We start from the raw sequence: 13,888 nt of genomic DNA, 5'->3' as shown, positions 1-13,888 counted from the left end.
CGAATGTTCACAAATGAAAATAAATCACCTAATACTCAGCACTTCACATTATTCAGTTAAGTCATAATCTCTGTGCAAACGATAAGCCCAACGTTAACCTTAATGTGAAAGGATTCATGTTAAGCAGGGTCAAAAATGTTCCTAAAAAGCTTGAGCAAATATTTTACAATGACTGCTTTCATCAGCAACACCAGCAGAATTTGGGTCAATCCCCTTGAAGGTGCAAGCTGCAAAGCAGTGTCAGGCATCACATACCTTTCTGCATGTTAAAAGCGGAAGAAGCGATCCAGGAAGAAGCATGCACGTGACCCGCATGATGGAATCGAGCCCCAGCCCTGAAAGAGCACGGCAAGTCATTGCCTGCAAGGAGTGCAGCTAAGCCATGTGAGAGAAGAGCAATGACAACACATGCATAGTAGCTGGCCAGGGAGCCCAGAAAGCAAGCACTGGAAGCGCACACGCACCACGCACATGGAAGCAGCAAAATCCATTAGGTCTGTGAAAAAGCAACTTCTGCACCAAATACGCCTACTGAGTTTGCATGCCGTCATGACTCATTCACAGCAAAGCAAAAACACGGCTAATGATGCTATGCTATAATCCATCAACACCGATATGCAGACACTACGGCAGCGTGCTGCTGACCACATATACCATGTGCAGCTCCGCATTTAATGTTATTTGCTAGTACCTGGTAGTACAGAAGACAGCTGGCTTTAGGTTACACACATGAAGTTAAGTGGCATGCTGTAGCAGAGAATCCTGAAAAATTTTTATCGAGTTTTGATACATGGAACATATACCGTACTTTCTCGCACAATGAACGCACCTCCAACTTTGCCTATCAAAGAGTACTCTCCTTTACCCCTGTGCATAATAATGCACCTCATCCTTTTGGTGCGCAGTGTGCTGATGAGTGTATGTTAGCAGGCGCCCTTTTTTAATGCTGAAACAACTACACAATAATATTGTGACGTGCTTTGCGTCGACGATGAAGCGGAGGGGAAGAGGAGTACAGAAGTACAAGAGGCTGGTGCGCCTGGCCGTGTTGAGCCCTCCATCCCCATCACAGAACATTGTAAATAAATGCTCCAGTACGTGCTCACTATGTGCTGAGTACATAACAGTATTAGTGAACGTTACTGGGTACCAACACGGCCTCTGGTCTTCGACAGAGCCGCAGACTTGATGGACCACCCCACACCTCCACTGAAACTGTTACGTACTTAGCATGCACTGAGCATGTACTGGGGCGTTTAATATTTACAATGTTCTGGGATGGGGACAGAGAGCTCAACATGGCCAGGCCGACCAGCTTCTTCTACCTCAACGCTCCTCTTCCCCTCCACTTTGTCGTCGACACAAAGCCAATTACACTACAATATAATTAGGGGTTGGACATTTCGGTTTAAACTGAAAAAAAGAAAAGAATAAACATACATCAAGTTCAGTTTTCGAAATTCGGTTTTAACCGAAAAAAAGTCAGTATGTTTTAATATACATGCCACAACTAACTGACTAACGATGAGAGTTATACTTGGACAAACGAAAAAATTGACAGATTAAGTACCTCAGTTGTGCGTTTTGAGGTATTACTTCACTACTTTACATGCCTCTGCAACCCGGAAGGCTCCAGCAGTTAAGTTGATGGGCCATTGTGCAGAGGGTCATAATGCAGCCAACACCTGAATGCTGTTAGCTCAGTACTTCCCTCCATTTCCTATCTGGTGCTGTCCAAATGGGTTTGTTTGAAAAGAAGCGCTGTAAACTGTAGGAAAGGTGGTTAGCCGATTGCAAAAGTCAAGTCCGTGGAAGGTCGGTTCATAGCCACAAGGCACAGCCTACACGTAGACTCGTCGGGTTTGCAGAGGGGCTTGAAATGTCGCAGTTCAGCAGCACGGAGTGTGACGAGGACCAGATGTTCCAGAGACGGACAACAAAGAAGCAAGCACAGACAGAGCAGTGTGTGCGGTACCGGCTGCATGCTGGCTCCTGTTTGTTTGCCGCTGTCCTTTTGAGTGTGTGGTTTGTGCTGTAACTGTGCGTAAACGGCTCTGTGGAACGCATGTGGTACTGCTACTGGTAAGGTGGCTTTTGGTGCCAAAAGGGGAGAGTCTACTCTGCTCTTAGTCGAGCGATGGAGAGAAAGGACGGGGCCAAGGTTGGTGCTAGAGCTGGTCAAAAGAACGAGGAACCCCTACGCTATGCGCTAGTTAGGTCAGCGAGGCTGACAGGGCTTTGTGAGGAGCATGCTCTGGTCTAATGTTCCTGATCGCGCTTTGCATGATAGGGACTACCTTGGTCAATTTGTAAATAGGGTTTGGTTTATGGGGGTTGAACACCTTAAAGCAACTCAGGCTATGAGGATCACCGCAGTGAAGGGCTCTGGAAATGTCAACTACGTGCGGTTCTTCAACGTGCACCAACATCGCACAGTACATGCAGCCCTAGCATTTCGCCTCCATCAAAATGCAACCACTGCAGCCGGGATCGAACCCGCGTCTTTCGGGTCAGCAGCCGAGCGCCATAGCCACTGAGCCAACAAGACTGCTCAATTTGTAAATAAGTTGTACATAAACTGTGATGTACGTTGTCCTTTTTAACTACTATCACCTACTTAAGGCAGTTGCTTACTAAAGTAGGCTCCTCCACTACACATAAGAACACTAACATAAAGCCATACACAAGCACTACGAAAAAGTGTGCTGTTCTGGTTACCTTAATGGTTAAGCGGCAGTTCCATTGCTGTCGTCATCATGCACACCACATGAGGCCCGACCTCTCGCTCCACCCAGTACAGAAACCCAACATTAGCATGACAACCCAGCTTTTAGAAGTCAACTTCCACCTAAGTTTTTATTTCACAGTTCTTTCCGTTAATTGCTTATTGGCGATGGTATTTCTTTCTACAAGCACAGGTCTAATTATGGCCATTTTTGAGTTAATTACTGGTAAATCAAATGATCAGGTTGACAAAAAGGTCAAGAGAAATTCTAGGTGACCTTTGACTGCACAAGAGTACCACATTATATCACTGAAAAAAAGCCGGTAATCTGTCCAAAGAAAATAATATTTTTATGACAAAAAGAATTGAAAAAAATCTGCATTCTGAAATGACAATAAAAAAGTAAGCTGAATTTTAAAAAATGAAAACCGAAAAGTCCAACCTATAAATATAAAGCAACATCTGCCAAATATCAAGACTAGAATACCTCACACTATAGGACGAATAGAAAACGAGAATGTTCGCCAGAAAGACGCGGGTTCGATGCCGGCAGCGGCAGTCGCATTTTGATAGAAGCGAAATGCTTGAGGCCCACGTACTATCAGCAACGAATGAAACGCGAACAAGAAAACTAAGGTGGCAACATGAAAACACCAACGTATTAGCTCCTGTATTGGAAATACAAGCGCGGTTGAATAACACTGCTAAAGAAGAGTCTCCGTGCCTTCGAAATTAAAATAGGAGGATCTAGTATTAGGCTTCCCCTGGATAAGAGCTGCTTATTTTGCAGTCCGTGGTTCAGTTGCCTTGTTCGCGTTTCATTTCTTGCTGATAGTACTGTGTGATGTCAATGCAGCCCTTACTGCAGAGCCCCAGGCGGTCGAAATTATCTGTAGCCCTCCATTACGGCGTCCCTCAGAGCCCTGAGTTGCTTTGGGAAGTTAAACACCATAAACCACAAACCAAGCAAGAATGGTCCATGGGGAATCTGAGAACCAATAGAAATCATGCCTGGTTAAACTAGGTTTATCTGTTCTATCTGCCAAATTAATGATTACACCAACTTACTGTGGATGGGCATCATGCCGAATACTGTTAACTGTTATAGAGTGAACTCTAGTCTTTGCACAGAATTATAGACTGCTAGGCTAGTTATATGTGCAGGGTTAAGATCAAAGTTGTTAGCTACACTTTCTACCATGGACACCCTGCTGAGGAGTGCATTTTATTTTATTCAGATGAGTCGTACAGGAAGATGTATATATTTATTCCACCAGCCTATTTTTTGTCCCATTTTTGCAGCCTCAATTATTTAAAATATTTTACCCCTTGTAATAAATGCATGCCCCAAATTTCCCAATTTTTTTTTGGGGAAAAAAAAGTGCATTCATTACGAGAGTAAATACAGTACATACATTCAGAAAGTGAAAAACAGCAGTGGAGTATAAAAAAAGACAAGTGCAAACCCACATATAAGTAAGTAATCCACACATTCAAAAGATAGTGCGAGTCTAAAAGCAAACATGACCACTTGCTCAAGCATGCTTAAACATGTCGCTATCGTGAAGAAAGCTTAAAATCTTACAACCTCTCACCATTTGTGTTGAGTGACTTGACAACAATGTGTAGTGCAATGCCTAAAAGGCAGATGATTAAGCCCAGTAAGTTCATTGAGCTCATCTCATCTCCACTGTACTTCACAGCCAGGTACAACGTGCAAACTTCCTGCAACAGAAGACTTCAAAATTAGGTCATAAACAATGATGCCATAACATGGCTAACTTGTCTCATTTAGCTGTACTCAAACCCCAGCAGCCTTGCTATATACACAAACATCTCAATTTTGCACGAAGTTCATTTTTGTTCATGAAATGCTTCACTTGCTGTCCTCTTGGCTGATGCATCTCCTTGGGTGTCCTCTCGACTATGGTAGTTTTTTATGCATTGGGGTCCCAAGCAAGAAAGCATAACACTATTTTTTTATTGAAAACAACAAAGTTTCTGTTTCAATGCTGCATGTATTTGCAGCGAAAGCCTCTTTACTACAGTAGCACTTCAAAAAGTAGCTATTGGAAGTTACGCGTACCAATTAGAAGGTTCTATGAATTCTTTTAAACCAATGACTTGATCCACCTGCAGTAGAAGGGCGGATTTTGATGTGGGCTCCACTGCTCCATGTGTTGAGAAATAAATACATATTATGCCAGCAAACACTTTTTGGTCCTTGGGAGGCAAATCGCAAAAAAATAGACATCTCTGCATCATGCATTCATCACTGTACTTCATCAAAACTTATAATTCTTTTAACTTTTTGCATTACTGCTTTTGCTTCTCTTTTCTTTTGCAAAAGTATACTTCTCCTCTGAACCCCTGACACAAAGAGCAATGATTGGCAACTTAGAAGTCCCATTTGCATTCACCGTCTTGTGCCAGCTGAGACATGTGGGTTGAGGCAGTGTGATGCATCAGCATTTTTTATGATCCTTAGATACAATGTACACACTGAGAAAACTGTATTGTCAACAGCTCTGTATGTGCCTATGACTTCATGATAACGCAGGAAGAAGAGTGAGAGCACGTGATGGCCAGCCATTAAAGCGAAGTGATGTCATGCTGGTTGGTCAATCAATTGTAAATTTTCCAGAAGGTCCTTCTGAGGTTCCAGAAGGCCACTTATAAAAAGTTCAGTTGACTTCAAGGGTATTGAGGTCAGCCTGGCTTGTCCAGCAAAGGATTAGGGGCATTGTAGGCTGGAGTGTATATCCTGATGTGACAACTGCACTCGTTTTGGTAGTGTTTCAACAAGAACAAGATACGTCTCTGAATGACCACAATCGGCTTCCCGGGAGTTACTGAAAGTTGATCCCGAGAAGGTCATGGCAATTCAAGAAATGCCGCAACCAACTAATGTCCAGGGCATGCAACACTTCTCCGGAATGAGTAACTACCTCTCCAGTTTTTTGTCGGGGATTTCACGGATGCAGGAACCACTGAGAAAGCTCACAGGCACAGACAGACCATGGCAAGAGTGCATGCTGTTGGGCGAGTCGGTCATACATGGTTAAGCAAGGGTATTGCACAAAAAAACACGGATGGTTTGACACACACAGACTCCGTGCAAGAGACTTTAACAGTCTTTAAATGACACTGGAGGGGTCTAACCTTAACCTACAAATTACCTGACCAGAGTAGACTGCAGTCTTTAGATATTAACTTGACTCTAACACCAGACCACATGTGCTGGATGTACTTGCCACGAGCTCGAAAAAAACCTGTTGCCATATGAATCTGCGCATTCCAAGATGGTAAAACGAGCCATTGGTACGTTCTGCTTGAGGGGAGTCTTGGAGAAATCATGTGCTCATCTCATACATAACGGCTTCAATAATCAGGTTGCTAGGTTGCTGAAAGCTGGTTCCCCTATTTCAGTCGTGGTTACAGTGGTGGAGAAGCCCCTGCAGAGACTGAAGGTAGAGCACCCCCAGGAAGTTGGAGGTCGGGAAAAACTCAGACTGGCGGTTGTCCCCTAATTCATAGGGTGTCCCACAACCTGAAAAAATGTAGCCAATCGCTACAGTGTCCAGGTGGTATTTTCTGACCCGTGCAAGTTGGCCTCACTGTGCCCCCGGATCGTCTCCGGAGAAAGGTGCATGCGTGACACAGGATATACACAAAATCCCTATGACCTGTAGGAAAGCTTACATCGGCCAAACCGGCCGATGTTTAAAGAAACGACGAAGGGCGTACCAGATTTTGAAAAAGACTGGAAAAGGGTCCAATGTGCCGTTGCACTGTGACGCATACCCTTTGACTACCCACGATAATCCGTGCCTGCCTTTGCTGGGAAGAACCAAAATTTTGAGGCGTAGTAGTGACCAGATGGCACATGAGAGCGCTGAGGCTTGTTTCATTAACAACAAAAAGGATGATTGTGTCAGCGACACTGTGATAAAGTCGTATCAGAAAGGAACGCAGGTTTCTAGCATGTACGCAGTAAATGTTTTGGCAGACATGATGATATAAGTATCTATATTCTTCTGTTAGCTATTGTCTTTGCACTGCACGATAGGCATGAAACAACACTACTGGATAATGTTCTAGTGTTAAACAATGCCAGGTTCAATTTCTAACAACAATCCTCTCCAAGCCAAGCGGCTCTAATATCTTCCACTGCACATGGAGGTGATGCCAAGTTGGCGAAGCCCTGTTTACCCACTGCACCTTTTGTAGTGTGCTTGCACACTGAATAGCAAAAGGGGTGCGCTGTGGCCGCTGCGTGCTCGCAGATTGCGGAATGATGGGCAGCACAACATGGCACGTCAAAGCGCCATACCATGACACACTCGTAGACTGGCTATGAGCAAGCTGGTGATGAATACGAACGAGCGACAGAGCTCCATTCGTTTTTGACCACTATGATAAGCAACGCAGGAAGCATGGAAATGGGGGTCTGTGTGTGTTGTTTCCATCCCGGAAAAATTTCATAGTAGACACTGCGTATTTTACGCCAAAAGCGACAAGAAATAAAGTGGACGACAGAAACAAAGCCTTGCAGCTAGCCTGCGTGACAGCATCTCCCATGGCATGGACCATGCACTGCCTCCCGTGTCATAGTTTTGTTTTGTGCCTTTGGTTTCCAGTGTTAATTAGGCTCATTGCAGTGCTTTTAGTGTGGTAAAACCGACATGCGTCGGCTAAGAGAGAGACGTCTCGTCGAGAACGCTGCCTTTGCTGCGACACTCCACAGTGAGCACCTTACTTTCAGGCGTCGTAAGGAGGCCTAGAAGGGTTGTCCCACTAGGCGCGGTCTTTTAGGCCCCCTAGTCCCGCTCGCGCTGTAGCCGAAAAGACATACTTTTACATTTTTGCCAGAAAGCGCTGCACCGTGCACTTCCAATAGCAATTTCCAATGTCATTCTGCTAGCAACGAGATATGAGGCCACTTTACAATGCTTCATGACAACATTCAGTACATGACTGTAGTCATGTACTGAATGTCATGTCATGAAGTAGCTTAGAGTACTTCATGACGACACTCAGTAAGCTCCTTTGTAATGTAAGCATAAAGTCAAACTGCCATATTAGACCTTTTCACTAAAGGCAAATATGTTAATTAAAGAGCTGTAGCCAACTTATCAGTGCACTGAAGTTTAGGTACAATCTCTGCTACATGTGGACAACTCTACCCAATTTTTGTCCTTAGTATACAATCAATTCTATGGCTTTTGCTAGCTATGTTAATGCTTGTTCTGCAGCAAAAGACACTTTTGTAGCTGAGAAAACTGGATTTAAACACTGAACACTTTTTTTTCCTGCTATTAGACTCAAACCAATGAGGCCAATGCCAAAAATAACTTCATGATAACTGCTTAAAGTGAATGGCAGTGCAGCCTAGCCTCAGGTGATTGGTTTGATGGGGTTTAATGCCCCAAAGCGACTCAGGCTATGAGGAACACCGGAGTGGGAGGCTCTGGATAATCTCGACCACCCGGGGTTCTTTACCGTGCACTGACAATTTTAACTGCATGTATTCACATTCTATATATAACTATACAAAAATATTGCATTCAATCCACAACCATTTTGTAATTTGTATTTGCTTAACAACCAAAAATTAGATATTTGCATACTTCTAACTAGTACAGCCTCGCTAATCCTCAGAGTTTGCAGGAACCAGGTAGCACCACAGGCCTGGTAGCTATTCCACTGACAGTTGGTTTTTGCTTTTATAACAAGTGGATATCTTTGGTGGCACTGGGAATTAGGTCGAGACATATTATTCAATAAAACAAAACAGTAGCATGTTGCTATGGTATTGTGTGCAGATAAACATGCCAAACCTGATAGCAGAGCAGCCTGAAATATTTGAGCCACTAAAAAACTATCCGTATTCTTGTTGTCCTGCGGAGGCATGTTACCACCCTACAAGCAATAGTGTTATCAGCACATCACTAGCATGCTATATAAATGCAGCCATTACTAGTTTTAGGATGCAAGCCCAATGTTCCGTGTTATGCACTGGATGGTCTGGTTTCATCCTCGTTAGGCATGACCAATGAAGTCAAAGGTTGGTTGGTTTATTGGGTTTAACGTCCCAAAGCGACTAAGGCTATGAGAGACGCTGTAGTGGAGGGCTCCGGAAATTTCGACCACCTGGGGTTCTTTAACGTGCACTGACATCGCACAGTACACGGGCCTCGAATTTCTCCTCCAAAGAAATTCAACCGCCGCGGCCGGGATCGAAGTCAAAGGATTGACATATTATACAGTCAACTGGACAGCTATGCTGCACTTACCAACCGTAACACTGGAACTGGAAAGGGCACCTACATGTTATAACCTGTAATAACTTCCATTCCTTGTTAAAACAAACCACCTGTATGACAAGAATAGCATGATAGTTATGCTGTTGCTTCTGATTTCACTTAATAGATCAACTTTTCTAGTACTGAAAGCCAATAATTATCTTACAAGCTCCAAAGCATCAAATTTTTTACAGTGTAAATGGAGCTTCATGAACAAACTATCAGAAAAAAATAATTAAAATTAATCTAGGCTCTGGGAAATGCTCTCCAGTTTTGCTTTAAAACAATACTGTAGAAGCATGAGACCTTGCTGATACGGCACTTTTAACTGCGCTCCTGCCTCTGACATGGACCTTGGAAGTATGCTGTTCAATGTTATGCTTCACAAGGCTGTGCACCACACCACATCAAAGTGCGTGATCGAAGAGCCAGAACAAGTGCACTCTACCATTCCATTTGTGAAGTCAAGAAAAAAAAAAAAAGCAGAAAAGCAGAGGTTGCCATCTAATAACCTATGCTTTCAGGTAGGGTGCTGAACCAAACCCCTACTTTTGCCCAGAGCCAGAGCTAAATGGAACCAAACTTTTTCTCCTACTTTGGAACTGAACACAAACTGAAACAAATGGAAAAAACCATTATGAGTTGGTTCAGGAAATGACTTAGAAAGGTTTCTGGTGCCGTACACCACACAATTTTCTTGATACAAAATGAAAGTTTTTTTTCTTCTGAGCAAACAACCAACAACAGGCTGTGTACCAGTGTGAAAGCAGCATCTAACCTATGACCAACCACTGACAACAGTAAAGTGTCATCATCAAAATGTACTTGGTGCACCAAAACATTCACCTTTGGCGATTCGAGAAATATTTTAACACATCTGACTCTAGTTCAGAATTCTCATGTTGTTATCCATGCTACTCTACCAAATTTATTTACTTACTACAGTTCCTCCAAGACCCAAAGGTGTTACAAAAGGCAGTGGTATTTGCAAAAGCATAAGTTTAGTAAGATACAATGAAAAAATAAACTAACATTACAGGTCAAATGGTCTACATCTAACACTGAAGACCTTCAATAAATACAGAAGAGACCGTTATTTGAATAGTTGAGGCTAGCAGATGGGTCTACTGATTAGTTAGCTCTGAAATGAATGAGCCGGAATGCTCAAACAGCAATGAGCAACACCTAATTTATGTAAATGATCAGCATGCGAAGATATATGTGGTGGCTTGGACAGAAGTTGTCTTTTTAAATGTTGATACTGATAGCAAATTTCATGCAAAAGCAATAGGCATGTCCTGTTTCCTACATGAAGAAAGCTGAAGTTTAAATAGTGCTTTCATTGTTCTAACACTGGATAACAAAGTATTTAACCAAAATATGTAACCACGCTCACTGTCGAAGCATACGATATAGTCAAGAAGGGCAACACATGTGACAACAAAGCATTGGTTTCATTACCCAGCAGTGAAGTGGCTTGTCTCAATGCTCAAAAAAGATTGTTTCCTTTTGGCGGGCACCTTTTCATCCAAAGATTCTATGCAAATTGATGAATCTAACGATGCTTCGTGAATGTATATAAATTAGCATTTAAAGAAAGAAAACATTTGGCAGTTAGCCCTTGTCAAATCCTTCTGCTGTCACTGTCTTTGTTTCTTTGGTGGTGTTTACCTACAGACCAGACCCAACTCTCTTAAGTTTGCCATTTTCATTATCCAAAATTAGTTTATTACAAAGAATGAGTTTACTTCCCTTATATATAAAAAAAATAAAATATCTCATGAAAATTATTGAAGATGGCAACAGGTTAAATAAGGGTAGTTTGCCTTTTTGAGTGTTGCATGTATGATCCAGAGGTAAAGTGCAGATGCAGTAACCCTACCCTCTATCGCTGGATGTTCAGTGCCAAAGGCACTTGTTGCCTTCAACAGCAGCCATAGGCCACAATGCAAAATCTAGCTGCCGGCACTCTGTGAGGATGTAAGCATTTTCCAAACCCTGGCTTTCATTACCTGTGCATACTATAAAAAATAAGACCTCACAGCTGATGTCAAGAAAATGCAGGCACATTGTCCAGTGCCAGTGACACATACTAGTCAATGCTTAACTAAGCAGCTTATACCAGCATTACACAGACACCTCCAGCTCCCACTGAACTCCAAACCGCTGAGATCTGCAAGGGCTGTAAATATTCAGCAGTGAAATATTCAGGAACAATTTCATGTGCTGAAGACAAATTAGGTCTTTTTATGAGATACAGAGGAAAAAACGAATCTGCCTACAAGCAGCTTATGACCTTCTGTTGGGCTGAAGCATTTGAAAAAGTGCTGAGAACAAGAAGAAACCTAAAATTTCTTGCAATTTTGTAAGATGCAAATATAAGAGTAGCAGTTTCTTGTCACCACAACCTTCACTGCCAGCAAGCAAAGTTAGCATAGAAAAAGCATCTGTACAGCTGAAATTCGCCTTTTGCATAACTTAATGCTGCTTACTCCAACAACTCCTGACGACCCTACATAAAGTTGAAAAGAGAGAAGCTGAGGCAGCATCGTGAGGTAGCATCGCAAATCATAAGAATCAACACATGGTTCTAGCCCTGGGCAGAATAAGGACGAAGGAAGCTGACTACTGGTAAACTGCTGGCGTTTTCATAGATAACATGGTTTGTTGCTTTATAGCACTTGGCCTGTTTTGTTCCTTCAGTATGAAAAAAGAAACAAAAAACTTTCACATGCTTCAAACTGGCATAACTTCTTGTTTCATGTGATGATGTGCCACTTAAAAATATTTACAGATCTTCAATGGCACTGAGCTGAATAAGAAACATTAAAGAAATTACCTCACAGTTAAAAGCACCACTCACACACCAAGGTCTTTAAATACACTACAATTTCCACAATGCATCAGGCCTCCCCATTTGTTTATCAGGCCCTACACAGATAGGATAACTTGTTTATGCAGCTTTCAAAAGCAGACTTGAATATGCATAGTCACAACTTGCAAAGGAACCTCCTTCCTTATCATATTCATGGCAACTTTAATCACTGTCTAACTAAGAGGAGGAAGTTTTAAGCAGCCTGGAAAACCTCCCATGTTCACTTCTTCCATCACAAACCTCTGCGAACTCGCATGAACTGGCTTGAATTGGAACAGAAAGTTGGCCTCGGAACTGAAACCAGAACAAGCCTGAACAAATTTCTCTGACACCTGACATCACTCTGAGCACAAAGTAGAGCAAGTCAGAGTAGGTCACCAAGATACTACAGGTCAGCAAGTTATCGTGTTGAATAATATAATCACTAAGATTGGGAAATGGTAAAAGCATTGAACAACGCAAGAACGTTAGATCACTGCGGCACCCGCATTGGAGAAATGCGTAAGCATGAGTTTTCAAACATCATGCCACGCTTCGTTTTCAAATTTGCCGCAACACGTTGGCTCTGTTCACACATCCGGTCATGTGGTGCCAAACTTCCGGAGCTTTCAAATTTGGTGCCACTTTTGCTCTGGCCCCGCCCACTTTATGGACATTTTTGGCTCTAATTATTAACTAATTAGTCCGCCTCAACCCCCCTATTTCCTGTATGAGATTTTTTGATGCTCTATCCGATGGTACAATTCTTTTTCGCATAAACCCATTCGTTCGGACGTAATCGTGCAGACAAGCTCGTGATGACATGAAACCGCGAACATAGCCATACAATGCTTACGCACTAATATAAAAAAAAAAACATGACTTCATTACACTGGGACTTTATTTTGACTGCATGATACTAAAACAACTAAAAAATTTGTATAATAAGAGTTTTTTGATAAAGGCCTTCGTCACTTGCACATGAATGCTACTATTGTCTGAGAGTTCCCATTAATCACAGCATGTCACCAGTTGAAATTTCTGCACTCATGCTATTAATTTTCTAACCAAGAAGAAGGCATACATGGTCACATGTCTCAATACAATGTATGCCATTATTGCTACAGACTGTCACGCATTTCTAAGCATTCCTACCCTTTACTGCAGTCACGTTCATATCGCTGCCATGATATCAGGTGATAGTCCAGTACTCCTGAAAGGATTAGTTTATGAAACAAGTGACATATGCATGGCCTGTCCAAAATACCAGAAACAGCACGCCTCCTCCACATTTCTTTCACCACTTGCCTTTATAATGCCAGCAATGGAGAGAGTCAGGCTGGAAGTGTATGTTAGCAGCAGGTACTCGCTCAGCTCCATGAGGAAAGCCAACAAGGATCCTGCCAGCACATACTTGCATGTGCGCAGCACTACTTCAGCATCACGAAAGCGAAACACCTTCTCTGATGTCGCAATTGGAATTCCTGTAAATGCATAACAAAATGCAGAATACAGTGTGTGATATCACAACAGTTCTTCTCATTAACCTTCTTAAGCCAGAACACTCACCTTCGAAAGCTATAGCTAATGGAAGAAGACCAAGGATCATCCATGGTTGGACATGAAAGATCATGTCAATTGGATTGCCCAAACCTGCATTCACACAGTAAACAATAACTGTGAGGCCTGCTATCAATGCATGCTAAAAACTATTGTACTTTTACAAATAAACACAGATGGCCAATTTCATGGCACAGCATTTTATATAAAAAGCAGGCAAAAAAGGTATGGATAAAAGACCAAGATATTAGGTTTAATTGCGGGTTTCTTCTGGACTGAAAATAAGTATCCTCTCATATTCCCCAAAGCATTTTGTAAACGTCCTGCTACCAAGTCAAGGGAAAAATCCTATATAGTACGCACTAGGCACTGCAGGGGTGTGCGGTTTACACCAGGTGCAAAGCTTGAGGAGGTGCAGCTGCAGCAAAGAAGAGTGTGGGGGGG

The 13,888-nt window shown here is 42.5% G+C and overlaps 1 protein-coding gene across 5 annotated transcripts in view; it reads right to left on the bottom strand.

Annotated features, from left to right (window-relative positions):
* Positions 1-13,888, bottom strand: part of LOC149351633 (solute carrier family 35 member H1) — a 55,554-nt gene that overhangs the window by 15,445 nt on the left and 26,221 nt on the right. For 3 of the 5 annotated variants that reach the window (XM_089580952.1, XM_089580955.1, XM_089580951.1), the window contains exons 5-7: positions 13,454-13,537; positions 13,189-13,368; positions 4,321-4,446 (exon numbers count right to left, since the gene is read on the bottom strand). In XM_089580952.1, the coding sequence (XP_089437078.1) occupies positions 4,321-4,446; positions 13,189-13,368; positions 13,454-13,537 (390 nt within the window). Of the gene's footprint in view, positions 1-255; positions 336-4,320; positions 4,447-13,188; positions 13,369-13,453; positions 13,538-13,888 lie in introns of all 5 variants that reach the window. The other 2 variants (XM_089580953.1, XM_089580954.1) reach the window with 1 other exon arrangement.

The sequence above is a fragment of the Amblyomma mixtum genome, chromosome 3 (genome assembly GCF_055824585.1).
Source record: "Amblyomma mixtum isolate Tamu chromosome 3, ASM5582458v1, whole genome shotgun sequence".
NCBI classification, from domain to species: Eukaryota; Metazoa; Arthropoda; class Arachnida; order Ixodida; family Ixodidae; genus Amblyomma; species Amblyomma mixtum.
This window is presented reverse-complemented; position numbering and strand designations above follow the sequence as displayed.